General features: G+C 37.8%; 1 protein-coding gene across 6 annotated transcripts in view; it reads right to left on the bottom strand.

Annotated features, from left to right (window-relative positions):
- Positions 1-865: 865 nt before the first annotated feature.
- The window catches only part of ZNF267 (zinc finger protein 267), a 43,566-nt gene continuing 19,500 nt past the window's right edge, over positions 866-24,931 (bottom strand). For all 6 annotated transcript variants that reach the window (XM_063797786.1, XM_009430708.5, XM_001147484.4 and 3 more), the window contains one exon: positions 866-3,694. In XM_063797786.1, the coding sequence (XP_063653856.1) occupies positions 1,689-3,694 (2,006 nt within the window). In that variant the 3' untranslated portion in view covers positions 866-1,688. The remainder of the gene's footprint in view (positions 3,695-24,931) is intronic.

Genomic DNA, 24,931 nt, shown 5'->3' with positions numbered 1-24,931 from the left:
TAGATAAGATGGAATAGTTTAACACTGGTGTCAGTACAACATTTCATTCATTGTACATCAGTGTTAAAACATGAAAAACCAACTCATTTTATTAAAAGAAATTAAGTTCACCCATAGTCTACAGCATTTTAAAATCCACTATATTCTTCCTGGTCAAAATACAGTTACAAGTACTCAAGAAGCATTCCTTTTTTCCAATATACTAATCTTGCAGTTCTGTTTTCTACGTTTTTTTAAAGTGAGGCTAATTATTTAGTGAATGTTGATAGGAATTATCTTCACATTTCCCCGATACAGGTGAAGATGTTCTTCTCATCACATCAAATACTCAACTTTTTCACTATGTATTCTATCACATCAAATAATACTAAAGACTCCTACTTTATTCTGTTTTAAAGATATGTTAGTACTTCAACTCAGTGGTCCTAACCTTTTTGGCACCAGGGATTGGTTTCATGGAAGACAATTTTTCTACAAACTGGCAAGGAGAGAGATGGTTTTGGGATGAAAATGTTCTGCCTCAGGTCATCAGGCATTAGTTGGAGTCTCCTAAGGAGCACACAACCTAGATCCCTCACATGCATAGTTCACAATAGGGTTTATGAAAATCTAATGCCACCACTCATCTGAGAGGAGGCAGAGCTCAGGTGGTAATGCTTGCTCACCCACCACTCATGTCCTACTGGTGCAGCTCAGTTTCTAACAGGCCACAGACCAGTAACCGGTCTACAGCCTGGGAATGGGGACCTCTGCTTTAAATGAAGTCTTTTTTTTTTTTTTTAAACTTATGGAGGAATTGAAGTAATTTCAAAAATTCAGAATATCCCTCTTACTTTAATATAGAAAAGTGCTCTAAACACGTATATGTTTACATGCATTACTACTTTATTCAAACACAAAGAGCATATTTTAAAAATTTTTCATGTGTTTTACATTTGGCATTAAACTTCCATGAAAAATGCTGATATTAATGATATTAACGTAGAATGACCTCACATTGTTCTGATGCAGAAAAAAAACAGAACACATATTTTCACATGAACGCCACGGATTAAGGAAAAGCAGCAACAGATTTGAAAGCTGAATTATATAATAATATTTGCTTTCCAAAAACCTCAAATACTGTAAATACAAATGAAGTATCTATGAAATATACCTGTCAAAACATCAATGTTCTTGCTACTTTAAAACATATAAGCAAATAAATTATCTAATTATTTTGCCTTTAGATTATTCTGTATAAAAAATACTCTTATTTAGTATAAAGGCTGAAAGTGTCTGTGCTTTAGTCCTTTCTCATATAAATTCTCTGACACATTTAGACTTCATTTTTTATTAAATACCTCCTCACATTTATTGCATCTGCAAACTTCCTTTTTCTATGAACCCCTAGGTGACTCATAAGTTTGATATTTTGAATAAAACTTTTCACATTTTTACATCTATAGTGTTTCTCTAGTATGGATTATCTTGAGTAAGGGTTGAGCACAGTTTAAAATAATTTGCCACATTTTTAATATTTGTATGGATTTTTTCAGTTTATATTCTCTGCTATTGTGTAAGGCTTGAAAATAGTTAAAGGTTATGCCACATTCTTAATATTTGTAGGGTTTCACTCCCATATAAATTATCTGATGCACAATAAGACATGGGTAACAAGTAAAAAATCTGCTCCATGTTTTACATTTTTAAAGTTTTTCTCTAGTATGACTTCTCTGATGTGTAATGAGGTATGACCTAGAGTTAAAGGCTTTGCCACATTCTTCACATTTGTAGGGTCTCTCTCCACTATGACTTCTCCGATGTGTAGTGAGGTATGACCTATAGCTGAAGGCTTTACCACATTCATCACATTTGTAGGGTCTCTCTCCAGTATGACTTCTCCGATGTGTAGTGAGGTATGACCTAGAGTTGAAGGCTTTGCCACATTCTTCACATTTGTAGGGTCTCTCTCCAGTATGACTTCTCTGATGTGTAGTGAGGTATGACCTATAGTTGAAGGCTTTGCCACATTCTTCACATTTGTAGGGTCTCTGGCCAGTATGAATTCTCCGATGCTGAATAACATCTGAACTATAACTAAAGGCTTTGCCACATTCTTTACATGTATAGGGTTTCTCTCCAGTATGAGTTCGCCGATGCACAGTAAGACCTGAGGAGTCACTAAAAGATTTGCTACATGCTTTACATTTGTATGGTTTTTCTCCAGTATGAATTCGATGATGTCGAATAAGGTGTGAACTATAAGGAAAGGCTTTGCCACATTCTTTACATTTATAGGGTTTCTCTCCAGTATGAATTCTCTCATGCACAATAAGATTTGAGAAACAAGTAAAAGGTTTAGCACATACTTTGCATTTGTAAAGATTTTCTCCAGTATGAATTTTCCGATGTTGAGTAAGGCAAGAACTACGGCTAAAGACTTTGCCACATTCTTTACATTTATAAGGCTTCTCTCCAGTATGAACTCTCTGATGCATAATAAGATTTGAAGAACGAGCATAAGATTTGCTACATACTTTACATTTGTAAAGTTTTTCTCCTGTATGAGTTGTCTGATGTTGAGTAAGGCATGAACTACGGTTAAAAGCTTTTCCACATTCTTTACATTTATAAGGTTTCTCTCCAGTATGAATTCGCTTATGTTTAGTAAGGTATGAACTACAGCGAAAGGCTTTGCCACATTCTTTACATTTGTATGGTTTCTCTCCAGTGTGAATTCTCTGATGCACAATAAGATTGGAGGAACGAGTAAAAGATTTGCTACATGCTTTACATTTGTAAAGGTTTTCTCCAGTATCAATTTGCTGCTGTTTAGTCAGGTATAAACTACAGTTAAGGTTAAAGACCTTGCCATATTCTTTCCATTTATAAGGTTTCTCTTCGGTAGGAATGATCTGATGTTGAGTAAGGTGCAAACTATGGTTAAAGCTATCCCCACATTTTTCACATTTGTATGGTTTCTCTTCATTATGGATTATCTGCTTTCTAAGATTTGATGACTGACTAAGGTCTTTATCATATTTGTTATATCTATATGAGTTTTCTCTGATATGGATGGTCTGATGTTGAATATGTTTTAATGACTGGGTACAAACTTCTACACATTTATTACATTTGTAAGACTGTTCTTGTTTCTCTTGCCCATGCATACTCTGAAGAAAGACTTTCTCAAATTCTTTACATTTGTATTGTTTTTCTAGAAAATAATTTTCCTGATGATTTTTAGGGCTTGAGCTTTGGTTCAAGGTTTTTTCAGAATTATTGCAATGATAATTTTTCTCTCCAATAAAAACATTTCGGTAACTATTTAGAGTAGAGACCTGCCTAAATAACACTGAAGTTTTATCATATATGTGATGTTTTCCCCAAATATCTATTTCCTCTTGTTGATTAAGCAATGGTGAATGAGTAAAGACCTTCCTATATTGATCAAAGTTATAGCTTTTGGCACAAGAAGAAAGTATTTGCTGGTGAAACAAACTTTCAACAGAGGACTCATCAAATTGATCATATTTAAAAGTCTTTTCATCATAACATCCATTGTGCCCTTCACACTCCTCCCTTTTCCACCTTTTTCTTAAATGTAAATTCTCAAGATCACAGCTCCCATGTCTCCTCGATATCACTTTTTGGAATGAAGCTTCTGTGCAGTGCTCTGTCAACAGGTCCTTGTTATAATGCGAAAACACATCTGAAAGATATAAAAATTTTAAGAATTCCAATTACTAGATTCAGGTACATATATTTTACAAATCTAATATACAAAATTATGCTAAGTTGAGAATACAACAACAGTTGAGTGAAAAACCTGAGGCCGTGTTTTCTCAATTGATATACAAACTTTACTACAATAAAGTGGCACGTGAACTACTACTAAGACACCAACAGTGAAGGAAAGGGAGTGCTTGTGCCACCTTGCCCTTGCCCCTCAGCAGCATCTGCATGGCGGGGAGAAATCTGTTCATTTGGGAGACGGAGAGCACAGTGACTAGGGGACTACAATGAACCCAGTGCTGCCCTATCACAGCAGAGACCTGGCAGGATTCATCACCTTCTGACTTAGGAGCTGCTGGTCTCTGAATAACCAACAGTGGTACCCCAATAACACATCATGAACATTGGACTCCGAGATCTGCTGGCTTCAGGTGTGACCCAGAACATTTCCCACTGTGGTGGGTATAGTGAAAGACACCTTCTGTTTGAGCAAAGCAGAGGAAAAAGTAAATGGCATTCTGTCTTGCACCTGAGGTACCACCTTGGCCACAGTGGGGTAGAGCACCAAGCAGACTCTTAGGGTCCCTGAGTCAGCATTTCTGGACCTGCCCTGCACCAAAGAGTAAGTCCCAGTTGTGGAAGCAGTCATCATAAGCTGACTGAAGAGTGCTTGGGTGTTGAGTGAACATCAGTGATAGCCCAGTGGAAACCCCTGTGGGCTGGTGGTGGTGGCAGACATATTGTGAGGCTCCTCTGCCTACAGAAAGGGGAGGGAGGAGTGGTAAGGATGTTGTCTTGTAATTTGAATGCCAGCTTAGCTGCAGTAGAATAGAACACGAGATAAATAAGGCTTCTGACTTCAATACCTGGCTCCCACACAATATCTCTGAACCTACCTGGGGCCAAAGGGAACTCACTGCCCTGAGGAGACACAAACCTGGCTGGTTACCACCTGCTGATTGTAGAGGCCTAAGGTCTTGAGTAAACTTAGGTGGTAGCCAGGCAGTAATTACACTGGGCCTTGGGTGACACCCAGTGCTGTGCTCACTTCAGGTCTAAATTAGCACAGTCCCAGTGGTGGGGGCAACAGGGAAGCTTGTGTCATCCCACCCCAGCTCCAGGTAGCTCAGCATAGAGAAAGAAATTCCATTAGTCTGAAAGAAACTAAGGGAAGAGAACAAGAGTCTCTGCTTGGTAATCCAGATAATTCATCGATTTTAACCAAGACCAACCACATGGTACCTCTATGAGTCTGCAAGAACAACGTTATTGAGTTTGAGATCCAAGTACCTTCAAATTCTGGAAAGCTTTCCCAACAAGGGTGGACACAAAGCCCAGACTGCGAAGGCTACAATAAATGCCTAACTCTTCAATGCCAAGACACAGATGAACATCTACACATTAAGACCATCCAGTAAATTATGGCCTCACCTAACAAACTGAATAAGGCACAAGAGGCCAATCCTGGAGAAACAAAATAAGTAACTTTTCAGACAGATGATTCAACATAGTTGTGTTGAGGAAACAAATTCAAGATAAAATAGAGAAGGAATTCAGATTCTATCAGATAAATCAAACAAAGAGGTTGAAATAATTAAAAGGAATCAAGCAGAAATTGAAGTTAAAAAAGCAATTGGCATACTGAAGAATGCATCAGTCTTTTAATAGCAAAACTGATCAGGCAAAAGAAAAAATTATTGAGCTTGAACATAGGCAATTTGAAAATATGTAGAGAAGACAAAAAAGAATGAAGTATGCCTACAAGATTTAGAAAACACCCTGAAAAGGGCAAATCTAAGAGTTGTTAGCCTTAAAGAGAGAAAGAGAAAGGGGTAGAAAGTTTCAAGAATACGATCAGAGAACTTCCCAAATCTATAAAGATATCAATATCCAAGTACAACCAGGTTACAGAACACAAAGCAGATTGAACCCAAAGATGACTACCTCAAGACATTTAATAATCAAACTCCCAAAAATTAAGAATAAAGGATCCTAAAAGCAGCAAGAAAAACAGCATACAATGAAACTCCAGTATGTCTGGCAGCAGATTTTCAGTGGAAATCTTACAGGCCAGGAGAGAATAGCATGACATATTTAAAGTGCTGAAGTAGCAAAGCTTTTACACTAGAATAGTCTATCCTGTGAAAATATTCCATAGCCATGAAGGAGAAAAAAATGACCTTCCCAGACAAACACTGAGAGATTTCATTAAAACCAGACCTGTCCTACAAGTAATACTAAGGGGCATTCTCTTCCATCTGTAAGAAAAGAATGTTAATGAACAATAAGAAGTCATCTGAAGGTACAGAACTCATTGGTAATAGCACAGAGAAAAACTGAGTATTATAATATGGTAATTGTGGTGTGTAAAATACTCAAGTAGAAATACTCAATGATGACTCAATACAACTACAACAATGTTTCAAGACAAAGACAGTACAATAAGACATAAAGAGAACCAACAAAAAGTTGAAAAATGGGGAAGCAAAGTTAAGGTAGAGTTTTTACTAGTTTTCTTATTGCTTATTTGTTCACTTAGGCAATCAGTGTGAAGTTGTCAGCAGTTAAAACAATAGGTTATAAGATAGTATTTGTAAGTTTCATGGTAACCTCAAATAAAAAAACATACAACAGACACAGAAACCAAAAAGCAAGAAATTAAATCATACCACCAAGAAAAATCATGTTCACTAAAATGAAGACAGGAAGGAAGGACAAAAGAAAGAGAAGATGCAAAAACAAATAACAAAATGGCAGGAGTGAACACATACTTATCAATAATAACGCTGAATGGAAATGCACTAAACATTCCAATTAGATGACACAGAATGGGTGAAAAAAAGAAAAAGGAAGACCCAATTATCTGCTGCCCACAAGAAATACACTTCACCTATAAAGATACACATAGACTGAAAAATAAAAGAATGGAAAAATGTTCCATGCCAATGAAAACAAAAAAAAAGAACCAAAGTAGCTATACTTACATCAGATAAAATATATTTCAAGATAAAAACTGTGAAGACAGAACAAATGTCATTTTATGATAAAGGGATCAATTCAGTCAGAGAATATAACAATTTTAAATATCCATGCACCCTACACTAAAGCACTGAGACATAGACTATTAGAGCTAAAGAGAGAGGCCCCAATACAATAATAATTGAGACTTCAACACACCACTTTCAGCATTGTACAGATCTTACAGATAGAAAATCATGAAAGAAACATCAGACTTAATCTGTGCTATAAACCAAATATACCTAATAAATATTTGCAGAACATTTTATCTAATGGCTACAGAACACACATTCTTCTCAGCACATAGATAATTTTCAGATACACAACATTTTAGGTTACAAAACAAGTCTTAAAACATTCAGAAAAGTGAAATAATATCAAACATCTCTGCCCACAATGGAATATAACTAGAAATCAGTAACAAGAATTTTGGAAACTATACAAACAAATGTAAATTAAACAATACGCTCCTCAATGAAAATTGGATCAGTAAAGAAATTAAGAACGAAATTGAGAAATTTCTTCAAACAAATAATGAAAAAACACATACCAAAACCTATGGGATACAGCAAAAGCAGTACTGAGTGAGAAATGTATAGATATATGTGCTTACATCAAAAAAGAAAAAAAATCATATAACCTAATGTTGCATCTTAAAGAAAAAACAGCAAAACAAAAATTATAATAAACATCACAGCAGAAATAAAATTCAAATAAAAAATACAAAAAAAATCAATGAAATGAAAAGTTGATTTTTTAAGCAGATAAATAAAATTTATAAACCTTTAGCTTGACTAAGAAAAAAAGAAGACCCACATAAAATCAGAGATGAAAAAGGAGACATTATAACTGATACTGCAGAAATTCAAAAGATTATTAGTGGCTATTATTAACAACTGTATGCCAACTAATTGGAAAATCTAACAAAAATAGGTAAGTTCCCAGATATATACAACTTACCAAGATTAAACAACGAAGAAATCCAAAACATGAACAGACCAATAAGAAGTAACAAGTTCAAAGCCATAATAAAAAGTCTCCCAGTAAAGAAAAGCCCAGGACCTGATGGCTTCACCACTAAATTCTACCCAACATTTAAAGATCTAATACCAGCCCTACTCAAAAACTTCCAAAACACAGGAGGAAGGAATACTTCCCAACTCATTCTTTGAGGCCAGTATTACCATAATACCCAAATCAGAAAAAGATACATCAAAAGATGAAAACTGTACGCCAATATCTATAATAAATATTTATGTAAAAATAACAAAGTGTTAGCAAACAGAATTCAACAACACATTAAAAGATTGTTCATTATGACAAAGTGGGATTTATCCCAGGGATGCAAGAATGGTTCATCATATGCAATCAATCAATATGATACATCAACAGAATGAAGGACAAAATCATATGATCATTTCAACTGCTGCTGAAAAAAGGATTTAATAAAATTCAACATCCTTTGATAATAAAAACTCTCAAAAAGCTGGGTATAGAAAGAACATACCTCAAAATAATAAAAACCATATATGACAGATCCACAGCTAGTATCATCCTGAATGGAGGAAAAAAATCTGAAAGTCTTTTCTCTAAGATCTGGAACATAACAAGGATGTCCACTTTCACCACTGTTATTCAACATAGTACTGGAAGTGCTAGCTACAGCAGCAGTAAAACGAGAAAAAAATAAATGGCATCCAAATTGGAAAGGAAGTCATCAAATTATTCTTGTTTGCAGATGGTACAGTCTTATATTAAGAAAAATCTAAAGACTCCACCAAAAAACAATAAGAACTGATAAAGTTGCAGGATATAAAATGAACATACAAACATCAGTAGCATTTCTATATGCCAACAGAGAATCTGAAAAAAGAGATTAGAAAGTAATTCCATTTACAGTAGCCACAAATAAAATTAAATACCTAGACATTAACTTAACCAAAGAAGTGAAAGATCTGTACAATGAAAACTATAAAACATGAATGAAAGACATTGAAGAGGATGGCTGGGTGCAGTGGCTCACACCTGTAATCCCAGCACCCTAGGAGGCCGAGATGGGCAGATCACTTGAGGTCAGGAGTTTGAGACCAGCATAGTCAACATGGTGAAACTCCGTCTCTACTAAAAATACAAAAAATTAGCCAGGCACGGTGGCGCATGCCTGGAGTCCCAGCTACTTGGGAGGCTGCGGCAGGAGAATCACTTGAACCCGGGAGGCGGAGGTTGCAGTGAGCCGAGCCGAGATCGCGCTACTGCACTCCAGCCTGGGCGACAAGAGGGAGACACGTCAAAAAAAAAAAAAAAAAAGAAAGAAAAGAAATAGAAGAGGACACACACACAAACACACACACACACACACACACACACACACACGAAAAATATCCCATGTCAATGGATTGGAAGAATCAATATTGTTAAAATATCCATACTACTCAAAACAATCTACAGATTCAATGCAATCCCTATCAAAATACTAATGACATTCTTCACAGAATTAGAAAAAACAATCCTAAAATATATATGGAACCACAAAAGACTCAGAATAGCAAAGCTATCCTAAGCTAAAAGAACAAAACTTAAGGAGTCACATTATCTGATTTCACATTACACTAAAGAGCTGTAGTAATCAAAATGGCATGGTACTGGCATAAAAACAGACACACAGACCAATGCAACAGAATAGAGAACCCAAAAACAACTCCAGACACTTTGAGTGGACTCGTTTTTAACAAAGATGTTAAGAATATACACTAGAGAAAGGACAGTTTTTTTCAATAACCAGTGCTAAAAAAAAACTGGATATCCATATATATGAAGACAAGCTATTCATTAAAAACAGAAACTAGACCCCTATCTCTCACCATACACAAAAATCAAATCAGAATGGATTAAGGACTTTAAGATTTCAAACTATGAAACTACTACAAGAAAACATTGGGGAAACTCTCCAGGACAATGGTTGGTGTAAAAATTTCTTAAGTAATGTATTAAAGCACAGGGAAACAAAGCAAAAATGGACACATGGGATCATGTCAAGTTAAAAAGCACCTGGACAACAAAGGAAATACTCAATAAAGTGAAGAAACAACCCACAGAATGGGAGAAAATATTCACAAACTACCCATCTGACAAAGGATCAATAATCAGAATATGTAAGGAGCTCAAACAACTCTTTAAGAAACAATCTAATAATCCAATCAAAAATGGGCACAAGACTTGAAGGGACATTTCTCAAAAAAACCCAAACTAGGGAGCAGTGGCACAATCACCGCTCACTGCAGGCATAAATTTCTGAAGTTAACGGATTCTCCTGCCTCAGCTTCCTGAGTACCTAAAACTACAGGCATGCACCATCACACCTAGTGTATTTATTATTATTATTATTTTTTGAGACAGTCTTGCATTGTCGCCCAGGCTGCAGTGCAGTGGCGCTATCTTGGTTCACTGCAAGCTCCGCCTCCCGGGTTCAGGCCATTCTCCTGCCTCAGCCTCCTGAGTAGCTGGGACTACAGGCGCCCGTCACCACACCCGGCTAATTTTTTTTTTTTTTCTATTTTTAGTAGAGACGGGGTTTCATCATGTTAGCCAGGACGGTCTCGATCTCCTGACCTCGTGATCCGCCCACCTCGGCCTCCCAAATTGCTGGGATTATAGGCATGAGCCACTGCGCCCAGCCATATTTATTATTTTTTATAGACACAGGGTCTCAATATATTGCTCAGGCAGGTCTCAAACTCCTGGCCTCAAATGATCCTCCAACTTCAACCTCCAAAGTAGCTGGGATAACAGGCATGAGCCACATAACTGGCTAAAATATTTATATTAAAAATGTTCAAACAACTAAAGGAGAACACAACTAAACTAAAAGAGAAAATGGATGATGAAAATGAACAGAGATTAAACCTATAAAAACACAAAGTGTGGAGGTAAAAAATAAAAACTAAATTTAAAGATTCACTAGATGAGGTCTACAGCAGACCTGATGTAGCAGGTACAAAATCCCCAGCACACTTGATAACAGGTCATTTGAAATTTTAAAGTCAGGAAGGCAAACAGGATTAAAAAATGAAGGAAAAAAGAGCCTAGTAAACCTATGGGATACTATCAAGTAGGCCAACATACTCATGAGAATTCTAAACTGAAAAAGAGCAGAAAATTTATTGGAAGTAATAATGACTAAGACCAATTTGATGGAGAAAATGGCCTAAAATTTAAAGTTCAACCAACTCTAGCAGCAACACAAAGAGACTCACATGAGACATTATAATCAGAAATTCAAAAGTGACAAAGAGAATCTTGAAGTCAGAAAGAAAAAGATGACTTGGCACGTACAAGGCCACTCTTATAAAATGATCAACAGATGTCTCAGCAAAAAATCTCACAAGCCAGAAGATGGCAGGATGATATATTGAAAGTGATGAAAAAATGACAACTACCTACTATGAACACTACATCTGCCCAAACTATACTTTAAAAATGAATTAGAAAAAAAGAACTTTGGGGGGAGGAGCCAAGATGGCCAATGGGAACAGCTCCAGTCTACAGCTCCCAGCCTGAGCCACGCAGAAGACGGGTGATTTCTGCATTTCCAACTGAGGCACTGGGTTCATCTCACTGGGGAGTGCCAGACAGTGGATGCAGGACGGTGGGTGCAGCCCACCGTGCATGAGCCAAAGCAGGGTGAGGCATTGCCTCACCTGGGAAGTGCAATGGGTCAGGGAATTCCCTCTCCTAGTCAAAGAAAGGGGTGACAGACGGCACCTGGAAAATCGGGTCACTCCCACCCTAATACAGCACTTTTCCAATAGGCTTAACAAACGGCACACCAGGAGATTATATCCCGCACCTGGCTCGGAGGTTCCTACTCCCACGGAGTCTCACTGATTGCTAGCACAGCAGTCTGAGATCAAACTGCAAGGTGGCAGCGAGGCTGGGGGAGGGGTGCCCACCATTGCCCAGGCTTGAGTAGGTAAACAAAGCGGGCCGGAAGCTCCAACTGGGTGGAGCCCACCACAGCTCAAGGAGGCCTGCCTGCCTCTGTAGACTCCACCTCTGGGGGCAGGACACAGACAAACAAAAGGCAGCAGTAACATCTGCAGACTTAAATGTCCCTGTCTGTCAGCTTTGAAGAGAGTAGTGGTTCTCCCAGCACACAGCTTGAGATCTGAGAATGGGCAGACTGCCTCCTCAAGTGGGTCCCTGACTAGCCTATCTGGGAGGCACCCCCCAGTAGGAGCTGACTGACACCTCACATGGCCGGGTACTCCTCTGAGACAAAACTTCCAGAGGAACGATCAGGCAGCAGCATTTGCGGTTCACCAATATCCGCTGTTCAGCAGCCACCACTGCTGATACTCAGGCATACAGGGTCTGGAGTGGACCTCCAACAAACTCAAACAGACCTGCAGCTGAGGGTCCTGACTGTTAGAAGGAAAACTAACAAACGGAAAGGACAACCACACCAAAAACCCATCTGTACGTCACCATCATCAAAGACCAAAGGTACATAAAACCACAAAGATGGGGAAAAAACAGCAGAAACACTGGAAACTCTAAAAATCAGAGCGCCTCTCCTCCTCCAAAGGAACGCAGCTCCTCAAAATCAATGGAACAAAGCTGGACGGAGAATGACTTTGACAAGTTGAGAGAAGAAGGCGTCAGATGATCAAACTACTCTGAGCTAAATGAGGAAGTTCGAACCCATGGCAAAGAAGTTAAAAACCTTGAAAAAAAATTAGACGAATGGCTAACTAGAATAACCAATGCAGAGAAGTCCTTAAAGGACCTGATGGAGCTGAAAACCAAGGCACGCGAACTACGTGACGAATGCACAAGCCTCAGTAGCCGATTCAATCAACTGGAAGAAAGGGTACCAGTGATGGAAGATGAAATGAATGAAATGAAGCGAAAAGAGAAGTTTAGAGAAAAAAGAATAAAAAGAAACGAACAAAGCCTCCAAGAAATATGGGATTATGTGAAAAGACCAAATCTACGTCTCATTGGTGTACCTGAAAGTGACGAGGAGAATGGAACCAAGTTGGAAAACACTCTGCAGGATATTATCCAGGAGAACTTCCCCAATCTAGCAAGGCAGGCCAACATTCAAATTCAGGAAATATAGAGAATGCCACAAAGATACTCCTCAAGAAGAGCAACTCCAAGACACATAATTGTCAGATTCACCAAAGTTGAAAGGAAGGAAAAAATGTTAAGGGCAGCCAGAGAGAAAGGTCAGGTTACCCACAAAGGGAAGCCCATCAGACTAACAGCTGATCTCTTGGCAGAAACTCTACAAGCCAGAAGAGAGTGGGGGCCAATATTCAACATTCTTAAAGAAAAGAATTTTCAACCCAGAATTTCATATCCAGCCAAACTAAGCTTCATAAGTGAAGGAGAAATAAAATACTTTACAGACAAGCAAATGCTGAGAGATTTTGTCACCACCAGGCCTGCCCTACAAGAGCTCCTGAAGGAAGCACTAAACATGGAAAGGAACAACTGGTACCAGCCACTGCAAAAACATGCCAAATTGTAAAGACCATCAAGGCTAGGAAGAAACTACATCAACTAATGAGCAAAATAACCAGCTAACATCATAATCACAGGATCAAATTCACACATAAGAATATTAACCTTAAATGTAAACGGGCTAAATGCTCCAATTAAAAGACACAGACTGGCAAATTGGATAAAGAGTCAAGACCCATCAGTGTGCTGTATTCAGGAAACCCATCTCATGTGCAGAGACACATATAGGCTCAAAATAAAGGGATGGAGGAAGATCTACCAAGCAAATGGAAAACAAAAAAAGGCAGGGGTTGCAATCCTAGTCTCTGATAAAACAGATTTTAAACCAACAAAGATCCAAAGAGAGAAAGAAGGCCATTACATAATGGTAAAGGGATCAATTCAACAAGAAGAGCTAACTATCCTAAATATATATGTACCCCATACAGGAGCACCCAGATTCATAAAGCAAGTCCGTAGTGTCCTACAAAGAGACTTAGACTCCCACACAATAATAATGGGAGATTTAACACCCCATTGTCAACATCAGACAGATCAACAGGACAGAAAGTTAACAAGGATATCCAGGAATTGAACTCAGCTCTGCACCAAGTGGACCTAATAGACATCTACAGAACTCTCCACCCCAAATCAACAGAATATACATTCTTTTCAGCACCACACCACACTTATTCCAAAATTGACCACATAGTTGGAAGTAAAGCACTCCTCAGCAAATGTAAAAGAACAGAAATGATAACAAACTGTCTCTCAGACCACAGTGCAATCCAACTAGAACTCAGGATTAAGAAACTCACTCAAAACTGCTCAACTACATGGAAACTGAACAACCTGCTCCTGAATGACTACTGGATACATAATGAAATGAAGACATAAATAAAGATGTTCTTTGAAACCAACGAGAACAAAGACACAACATACCAGAATCTCTGGGACACATTCAAAGCAGTGTGCAGAGGGAAATTTATAGCACTAAATGCCCACAAGAGAAAGCAGGAAAGATCTAAAATTGACACCCTAACATCACAATTAAAAGAACTAGAGAAGCAAGAGCAAACACATTCAAAAGCTAGCAGAAGGCAAGAAATAACTAAGATCAGAGCAGAACTGAAGGAAACAGAGAAACAAAAAACCCTTCAAAAAATCAATGAATCCAGGAGCTGGTTTTTTGAAAAGATCAACAAAATTCATAGACCCCTAGCAAGACTAATAAAGAAGAAAAGAGAAAAGAATCAAATAGACGCAATAAAAAATGACAAAGGGGATATCACCACCGATCCCACAGAAATACAAACTACCATCAGAGAATACTATAAACACCTCTACACAAATAAACTAGAAAATCTAGAAGACATGGATAAGTTCCTCAACACATACACTCTCCCAAGACTAAACCAGGAAGAAGTTGAGTCTCTAAACAGACCAATAACAGGCTCTGAAATTGAGGCAATAATTAATAGCTTACCAACCAAAAAAAGTCCAGGACCAGATGGATTCACAGCCGAATTCTACCAGAGGTACAAGGACGAGCTGGTACCATTCCTTCTGAAACTATTCCAGTCAACAGAAAAAGAGGGAATCCCTCCCTAACTCATTTTATGAGGCCAGCATCATCCTGAGACCAAAGCCTGGCAGACACACAACAAAAAAAGAGAATTTTAGACCAATATCCTTGATGAACATTGATGCAAAAATCCTCAATAAAACACTAGTAAACCGAATCCAGCAACACATCAAAAACCTTATCCACCATGATCAAGTGGACTTCATCCCTGGGATGCAAGGCTGGTTCAAAATATGAAAATCAAGAAACATAATCCAGCATATAAACAGAACCAAAGACAAAAACCACATGATTATCACAATAGATGCAGAAAAGGCCTTTGACAAAATTCAACAACGCTTCATGCTAAAAACTCTCAATACATTAGGTATTCACGGGACGTCATAGATAAGAGCTATCTATGACAAACCCACAGCCAATATCACACTGAATGGACAAAAACTGGAAGCATTCCCTTTGAAAACTGGCACAAGACAGGGATGTCCTCTCTCACCACTCCTATTCAACATAGTGTTGGAAGTTCTGGCCAGGGCAATCAGGCAGGAGAAGGAAATAAAGGGCATTCAATTAGGAAAAGAGGAAGTCAAATTGTCCCTGTTTGCAGATGACATGACTGTATATCTAGAAAACCCCATCGTCTCAGCCCAAAATCTCCTTAAGCTGATAAGCAACTTCAGCAAAGTCTCAGGATACAAAATCAATGTGCAAAAATCACAAGCATTCTTATACACCAATAACAGACAAACAGAGAGCCAAATCATGAGTGAACTCCCATTCACAATTGCTTCAAAGAGAATAAAATACCTAGGAATCCAACTTACAAGGGACGTGAAGGACCTCTTCAAGGAGAACTACAAACCACTGCTCAATGAAATAAAAGAGTATACAAACAAATGGAAGAACATTCCATGCTCATGGGTAGGAAGAATCAATATCGTGAAAATGGCCATACTGCCCAAGGTAATTTACAGATTCAATGCCATCCCTATCAAGCTACCAATGACTTTCTCACAGAATTGGAAAAAACTACTTTAAAGTTCATTTGGAACCAAAAAAGAGCCTGCATCGCCAAGACAATCCTAAGCCAAAAGAACAAAGCTGGAGGCATCACGCTACCTGACTTCAAACTATACTACAAGGCTACAGTAACCAAAACAGCATGGTACTGGTACAAAAACAGAGATATAGACCAGTGGAACAGAACAGAGCCCTCAGAAATAATGCCGCATATCTACAACCATCCGGTCTTTGACAAACCTGACAAAAACAAGCAATGGGGAAAGGATTCCATATTTAATAAATGGTGCTGGGAAAACTGGCTAGCCATATGTAGAAAGCTGAAAATGGATCCCTTCCTTACACCTTATACAAAAATTAACTCAAGATGGATTAAAGACTTACATATTAGACCTAAAACCTAAGAACCCTAGAAGAAAACCTAGGTAATACCATTCAGGACATAGGCATGGGCAAGGACTTCATGTCTAAAACACCAAAAGCAATGGCAACAAAAGCCAAAATTGACAAATGGGATCTAATTAAATGAAAGAGCTTCTGCACAGCAAAGGAAACCACCATCAGAGTGAACAGGCAACCTACAGAATGGGAGAAAATTTTTGCAACCTACTCATCAGACAAAGGGCTAATATCCAGAATCTACAATGAACTCAAACAAATTTACAAGAAAAAAAAACCCCATCAAAAAGTGGGTGAAGGATATGAACAGACACTTCTCAAAAGAAGACATTTATGCAGCCAAAAGACACATGAAAAAATGCTCATCATCACTGGCCATCAGAGAAATGCAAATCAAAACCACAATGAGATACCATCTCACACCAGTTAGAATGGCGATCATTAAAAAGTCAGGAAACAAGTGCTGGAGAGGATGTGGAGAAATAGGAACACTTTTACACTGTTGGTGGGACTGTAAACTAGTCCAACCATTGTGGAAGTCGGTGTGGTGATTCCTCAGGGATCTAGAACTAGAAATACCATTTGACCCAGCCACCCCATTACTGGGTATATACCCAAAGGATTATAAATCATGCTGCTCTAAAGACACATGCACATGTATGTTTACTGCGGCACTATTCACAATAGCAAAGACTTGGAACCAACCCAAATGTCCAACAATGATAGACTGGATTAAGAAAATGTGGCACATATACACCATGGAATACTATGCAGCCATAAAAAATGATGAGTTCATGTCCTTTGTAGGGACATGGATGAAGCTGGAAACCATCATTCTCAGCAAACTATCGCAAGGACAAAAAACCAAACACCGCATGTTCTCACTCATAGGTGGGAATTGAACAAAGAGAACACATGGACACAGGAAGGGGAACATCACACACTGGGGCCCGTTGTGGGGTAGGGGGAGAGGAGAGGGATAGATAGCATTAGGAGATATACCTAATGCTAAATGACGAGTTAATGGGTGCAGCACACCAACATGGCACATGTATACAAATGTAACAAATCTGCACATTGTGCACATGTACCCTAAAACTTAAAGTATAATAATAATAAAATAAATAAATAAATAAAAATAAGTAAAAAAAAAAAAAAAAGAAATAAAGAATTCTTGGGGCTGGGCACAGTGACTCATGCTTGTAATCCCAGCACTTTGGGAGGCCAAGACAGGCGGATCACGAGGTCAGGAGATCGAGACCATCCTAGCTAATGCAGTGAAACCCCATCTCTACTAAAAATACAAAAAAATAGCTGGGCGTGGTGGCAGGCACCTGTAGCCCCAGCTACTCAAGAGGCTGAGGCAGGAGAATGGCATGAACCCAGGAGGCGGAGCTTGCAGTGAGCCAAGATCTCGCCACCGCACTCCAGCCTGGGCGGCAGAGCGAGACTCCGTTTCAGGAAAAAAAATAAAGAAATAAAGAATTCTTAATAAAAGCTAAATGAATTTATATCCATTAGACCTATCATACAAGAAATGCTAAAGGAGTCAGTTCTTTATATTGAAAAATAACATGATGGTAGGGAGGAACACAAAATCATGTAACAGTATAAAGTTTTCTGGTTAAGGTAATAATATACACAAATAAAGTATTTGGTATTATTGTAATAATAGTATATAGAATACTTTTAATTCTGCTATACATTTGAAAAGACAAACACTTTCTCGTGTGTGTGACTGTATGGCTCTCTTTTTTTTTTAATTTACCTGATACAATTCTGTATTATTACTAATTACATGGAAATATAGGATACAAAGACGACACAAAATTTTCAGTATCTTGTGGAAATGAATACACTACACACACAGTTTATATATATATATAAACACATTGTGTGTGTGTATGTGTGTGTGTGTATATATATATGGATGACACCAAGGGTTCAATTAAAATGCAATTGGCAGCTAGATTAATTTCTAAAAAGGTAATTAAGAAGTCCTAATTGCAATTTACTTCTTGATTCATTTTTGTTTTATATTACAATCTAGGTTATTAGAAAATACACTCATATGAGTATATCATTTATAATATGCTTATAAAGTATTTTAAATAAAAATATTGAGTGGCATTATGCAATCTGTATAACCAATAACTAGGCATTAGAGAGCCTGTTAACTTTGAAATACATACAGGTATGTAGACTTCCTGTTCCTAAACACCACAGTTAGGCACATCTCTCACATTTTCCTTTCACTATGTAATTTTAAGATTTTTTCCTTTTGCTTCTCTAGTTCTTTTAATCGTGATGTTAGGGTGTCGCTTTTAGATCTCTCCTGCTTTCTCTTGTGGGCATTCAGTGCTATAAATTTCCATCTACACACTGCTTTAAATGTGTCCCAGAGATTCTGGTATGTTGTGTCTTTGTTCTCATTGGTTTCAAAGAACATCTTTATTTCTGCCTTCATTTGGTTATTTACCCAGTAGTCATTCAGGAGCAGGTTGTTCAGTTTCCATGCAGTTGTGCAGTTTTGAGTGAGAGTCTTAACCCTGAGTTCTAATTTGATTGCACTGTGGTCTGAGAGACAGTTTGTTGTGATTTCTGTTCTTTTACATTTGCTGAAGAGTGTTTTACTTCCAATTATGCAGTCAATTTTAGAATAAGTGCAATGTGGTGCTAAGAAGAATGTATATTCTGTTGACTTGGGTTGGAGAGTTCTGTAGATGTCTATTAGGTCTGCTTGGTCCAGAGCTGACTTCAAGTCCTAGATATCCTTGTTAATTTTCTGTCTCCTTGATCTAATATTGACAGTGGGGTGTTAAAGTCTCCCATTATTATTGTGTGGGAGTCTAAGTCTCTTTGTAGGTCTCTAAGAACTTGCTTTATGAATCTGGGTGCTCCTGTATTGGGTGCATACATATTTAGGATAGTTAGCTCTTCTTGCGGAATTGATCCCTTTACCATTATGTAATGGCCTTGTCTCTTTTGACCTTTGTTGGTTTAAAGTCTGTTTTATCAGAGACCAGGATTGCAACCCCTGCTTTTTTTGCTTTCCATTTGCTTGGTAGATCTTCCACCATCCCTTTATTTTGAGCCTATGTGTGTGAAAAGACAACACTTAAAAATAACCGTAAATCTGTGTTAATGGATTCACAATAAAAAGCATATAATTTGTGACCTCAATAAAATACAATAAGGGGACATAGAGAGGCAGGATTTTTGTATGCTACTAAAGTTATCAGGTTAATACAAATTGTTAATAATTTTAAGATGTTTTGTGTAATATCTATGGTAACCACAAAAATACCTATAGTAGATACACAAAAAGAAATGAGAAAGGAATCAAAATATGCCACTATAAAAAAAAAATCAATAAAACACCAAGGAAGACAGCAAGAGGAAAACAGAAACAAAAAAGCTACAAGATCTAAAATAAAAAACAAAAAGCAATGTCATTCCCTTTCAGTAATTACTTTGTATATAAAAATAATTAAATCATTCACAAGACAAAATTTGGCTGAAATTCAATAAACAAGATCCGACTCTATGCTTTCAATAAAAGACCCACTTTAGATACAAAAACACACATGGGCTGAACATGAAAGCATGGAAAAAAGAAATTAAATGCAAAGTAAAATACTATCAGACAAAATATACATTACATCAAAAACTGTCACAAAATACAAGAAAGGGCATTATATAATAATAATAATAGTGTCCACTGACCAGAAAGCTATAACAAGCATTAGCATATATGCATCTAATGTCACAGCTCCCATATATACATTGTGACCTTTCACAGAATTGAAGCAAGTAGCTAGCAGCACAATAATAGTAGAAGACTTCCATACTCCACTTTCAGTAATGCAAAAATGAACAAAACCAAAAACAGAAAGAAGATCAATAAGGAAACAGAAGACTTGAACACTAAAGACAATTAGACTTAACATATATACATAACTTGTCACCCAACAACAGCAAAATACACAATGTCTTTAATCACATATGGTACATTATTCCAGATAGACAACTTTTTAAGCCATAAAATGTCTTAACAAATTTAAACAGATGGAAATCACACAAAGTATTATTTTTGACTACAACAGAATAGCTTTAAGTTAAAAATGAAAAGAAAACTGGCAGGTCTACAAATATGTAGAAATTAAACAGTCTCAAACACACAAACTTGTTTAAGAGTTTGAAGACTCAATATTCTTAAGATGTCAATATTATCCAAGGTGATTTACAGATTCAATGTACTCTCTATCAAAATACCAATAGATCTCTTTGCAGAAGTATTAAAATATTCTAAAATATCTATGGAATTTCAAGAAATCAGAAATAGCCAAACAATCTTGGGGGGAAAAAAAGGAGACATCTACTTTCTGATTTTAAGACATATTACAAAGCTATAGTAATCAAAACAGTGTGGTACCCAAAGACAGACAAGTATTATAGATGATGTAAAGATTAGAGAGCCCATAAATCCTCATGTATATAGTAAATTTATCTTCAACAAGGGTTCTAAGAACACACAATGAGGAAAGAACAGTCTCCTCACCAAAAAATGTTAGAAATACTAGAAATTTGCATGGGAAAGAATAAAGTTGGACCTCACTTTGTACCATATACAAACAGGAACTTTAAATGAACTGACTTTCTTTTTGTAGCTATTGTGAATGGAATTATCAAATTTTATATCCTGCAACTTTAATGAATTTATTACTCCTAACAGTTTTGCTGTTTCTGGGTTTTTTTTTTTTTTTTTTTTTTTGGTGTTTGGTGTTGTGTTCAGGTTTTGTAAATGTAAGATCTTTTTGTCTCTAACAGGAACCATTTAACTTCCTCGTTTCCAGTTTAGATGTAAAAGACATCTACTACTAAGTACTAAAATTAAGATACCTAGCAATGAACGTAACTAAGAAGATGAAATATTCCTACATTAAAACTACAAAGCATGGATGAAAAAATAAAATATATGTGAATAAATGAAAAGATATCTTGTGTTCATAGATTGAAAAGATATAATCAAAATGGCCATATTACCCCAAATGATCTATGGATTTAATGCAACTCTGATCAAAAAGTCACCAGCATTCTTCACAGAAATAGAAAAAAAAATTCTAAATTTATATGGAACCACAAGGGACCCTGAATAGCCAAAACAATCCTGAGCAAAAAGAATAAATCTGGAGACAATACAATACCTTACATCAAAATTTACGACAAAGCTACAGTAAACTAAACAGTATTGTACTGGCACCAAACAGACATATAGACCAATATGCCTGCTGAGCCAAAAAATGCATTCATGCATCTAAAGCAAACTGATTTTCAAATGTGCCAAGAATACACTTTGGGGAAAAGACAGTTTCCTCAATAAATGATGCAGGAAAAATTGAATATCCATATGCAGAAGAATGAGACTACACCCCTACCACTCACCATATACCAAAAAAATCAAGTCAAACTGGATTAAAGAATTAAATGTAATCAGCCCAAACTATTTCATAGTTTGCATAGGGCATTTGCATAGGGCAAACGCTTTAGTACAGACTTGGAAAATATTTTTCAAATAAGACTTCAAAAGCATGGCCAGTTGCAGTGGCTCGCTCATGCCTGTAATCCCAATGCTTTGGGACGCCAAGGTGGGAGAATCATTTGAGGTCAGGAGTTTGAGGGCATCCTGGGCCACATAGTGAGATCCTGTCCCTAAAAAAAAAGTTTTAAATTAGCTGGGTGTGGTGGCACGTGTCTATAGTCAACCTACTCAAGTGGATGAGACAGGAGCATCACTTGAGCCCAGGAAATCAAGCCTGCAGTGAGCTATGATCATGCTACTTCACTCTAACCTGGGTGACAGAGTGAGACCCTGTTTCTTAAAAATAAAGACTTGAAAAGCACAGATAACAAAAGAAAAAGCAAATATAATTACATCCTACTAAAAAGAGTTTAAATACAAAATGAAAATACTGAGTGAAAAGACAACCTAAACAATGTGAGAAAATATTTGCAAACTATACATATGAAAAGGTGTTAATATCTAGATCATATAAGAAGCTTTAAGATTTCAAGATAATACAAACATATAACCGAATTTTAAAATGTGTGGAAGACCTTACTAGACATTCTCAAAAGAAGAAATACAAATGGCCAACAGGTACATAAAAAATGCTCAAAATCATTAATCACACAGGAAATGCAAATCCAAACCCAGTGGGACCCCCTCACTCCAGTTTCAATGGGTATAATCAAAAAGACAAAACATAATAACAAAAATGTGTTGGTGAGGAGGTGAAGAATAGGAATGTATAAACACTGTTGGTGGAATTATAAATTAGTATAGCCACTATAGAAAATCGTATGAAGATTCCTCAAAAAATCATCACACATAGAGGTACCATACGATCCAGCAATTCCACTACTGGGTATATATCCCCAAAGAAAGGAAATCAGAGTTTGACAAAGATATCTGCATTCCCATGTTTATTGCAGCACTATTTATAATAGCCAAGATATAAAACCAATTCAAGTGTACAGCAGCAGATAAATAATGAAAATGTGCTGTACGTACATACTATTAAATACTTTTCGGCCATTAAAAAGGAATAAAATCCTGTCATTTGAAACAACATGGATGGACTTGGAGAATCTCATGTTAAGTGAAATAAGCCATATGTAGAAAAGCAAATACTTTGTCTACCAATGTCTGGGCGCGGGCTGCCTTCGTCAGCTCCCGAGCTCACCCAGAGCTCGCACCCACCTGCTAGACACTGCAGAGCCTCCTCATCGGCTCCCATGGCAAGCAAGATGATATGAGAGGTGATGTCGGCCATCAGCGAAGCAGAAGGCCCCCTGGGAGGAAGTGGGAGCCATGGGTCCGGCTCCCCTTCACAGCCAGACGCAGATTTATATTTTGAACAGTTGATGGTCTGCATGCTAGAAGAAAGAGGCTGTCTTCTTAACACACTGAGATTCCAGAAATGCTGGCACTAACCCAGGGGAAATCACATGAGGTTGGTCATGAAAGAGATTCCTTGCAGAGACAGCTCAACACTCCACCTCCACAGGAGTTCACAGCACTTACTAAAGAAGTCAATGTATGCAGGGAACAGCTCCTTGAAAGGAAAGAAGAAACTGCTGAAAAATGAAAGCAGAAAGGAACACCACCAGGCTACTATTAGAGCATTTGGAATGCCCTGTCTCCAGGCATGAGCGGTATCTCAGGATGACAGTGGTGAAGAAACAAGTGCAGTCTCCAGCAGGCGTGTCCAGCGAAGCTGAAGTGCTGAAAGCACTGAAGTCATTATCTGAACAGCACAAAGCTCTGGATGAAAAGGTGAGAGCGCGATTATGAGCAGCACTTGAAAGATGTAGTTTGTTAGAAGAAGAATTAGGTGTCACACACAAAGAGCTAATGATTCTTAAAGAACAGAATAGTCAGAAAAAAAAAACACTAACAGGTGGAGTGCTTAACATAAACCATGAACAAGAAAATACATCAAACATGAATGGAAAGAGATCTTCTGATGGTTCTTTAAGCTATGAGGAAGACCTTACTAAAGTAAGTGTGGTCCAAGAAATCATAAACAGTCAAGGGAGCACAGCCAAATGAAAGAGCACCTGGCTGCCCTCTCCAGTCATGTGACAGAGCTGGAAGAGGATCTGAAAGATTTTCATCAAATCTAGAAAAGATTTCATCAAATTTGAAGAAATGAACTCCAAATTGCAAGAAGATGTCCATAAAGCCATGGCCCAAAAGGAAGACATGAAGAGAGAATCACTACTCTTGAAAAATGTGACCTTGCTGGTCGACCTTAGACATTGCCCTTGGCCAAGTGGCAGGCTTGCTGATCATGGTCCTGGCTACAGAACAAAACTTGCCACATCCCACTGTAGACTTAGCTATAACCCACTTGGCCTTTGTCCTGTCAGTAGGACCATCTGCCAAGAACAGAGGACAACTTATACCCACCTAAGTCTTAGGTGACATACATGCAGAATTTGGTCCTGTCTGTGACACATGAATCAGGCAAAACCCACCTTCTTCACCTCTCACCCATGGTCTGGAAAAAAAGTCCTGCCCACACAGAGATTCTCAGGGAAAAAAATCTATCTGTGGTTCTATATATAGGACCATCAACAATTATCTGAATGTGGACCTGAAGTGGCACTGTAACCTGGCTCCAGCTGCATGCAGCCACAGTTCAGGAGCAGTTATGCTTAACCTGAGACATCCCTGAAGGCACACACATCTGTGCCCATAAAGGCATGACTGCTAACATTAGTCTCATTGTGAATCTTAAAGCAGCTCTGTAACCTAGGTGACTTGGGTGCTGCTAAAGGTATTCAGTTTTATAAGGGAAGCAAACCATAAAAGTTCAGAAAATTTGCAGCCTAACAATGCGATTGAAAAGAAAATCCCATTTTCTGAGAAGAAATTCAGGCCAGCTGCAGATATTTCCATAAGTAACAAAGAGCCGAATGTTAATCACCAAGATAATGGGGAAAATGTCTCCAGGGCATGTCAGAAGTCTTCATGGCAGCCCCTCCCATCACAGGCCCAGAGGCGTAGGAGGAAAAGGTGGTTTCCTGGGTCAGGCCCAGGGTCCCCATGCTGCCTGCAGCCTAGGGACTTGGTGCCCTGCATCCCAGCGGCTCCAGCAGTGGCTGAAAGGGGCCAATACA

Source organism: Pan troglodytes, chromosome 18 (genome assembly GCF_028858775.2).
Source record: "Pan troglodytes isolate AG18354 chromosome 18, NHGRI_mPanTro3-v2.0_pri, whole genome shotgun sequence".
Classification (NCBI taxonomy): Eukaryota; Metazoa; Chordata; class Mammalia; order Primates; family Hominidae; genus Pan; species Pan troglodytes.
Note: the sequence above shows the minus strand (reverse complement) of the source record. Positions and strands in the feature narration are given on the sequence as shown.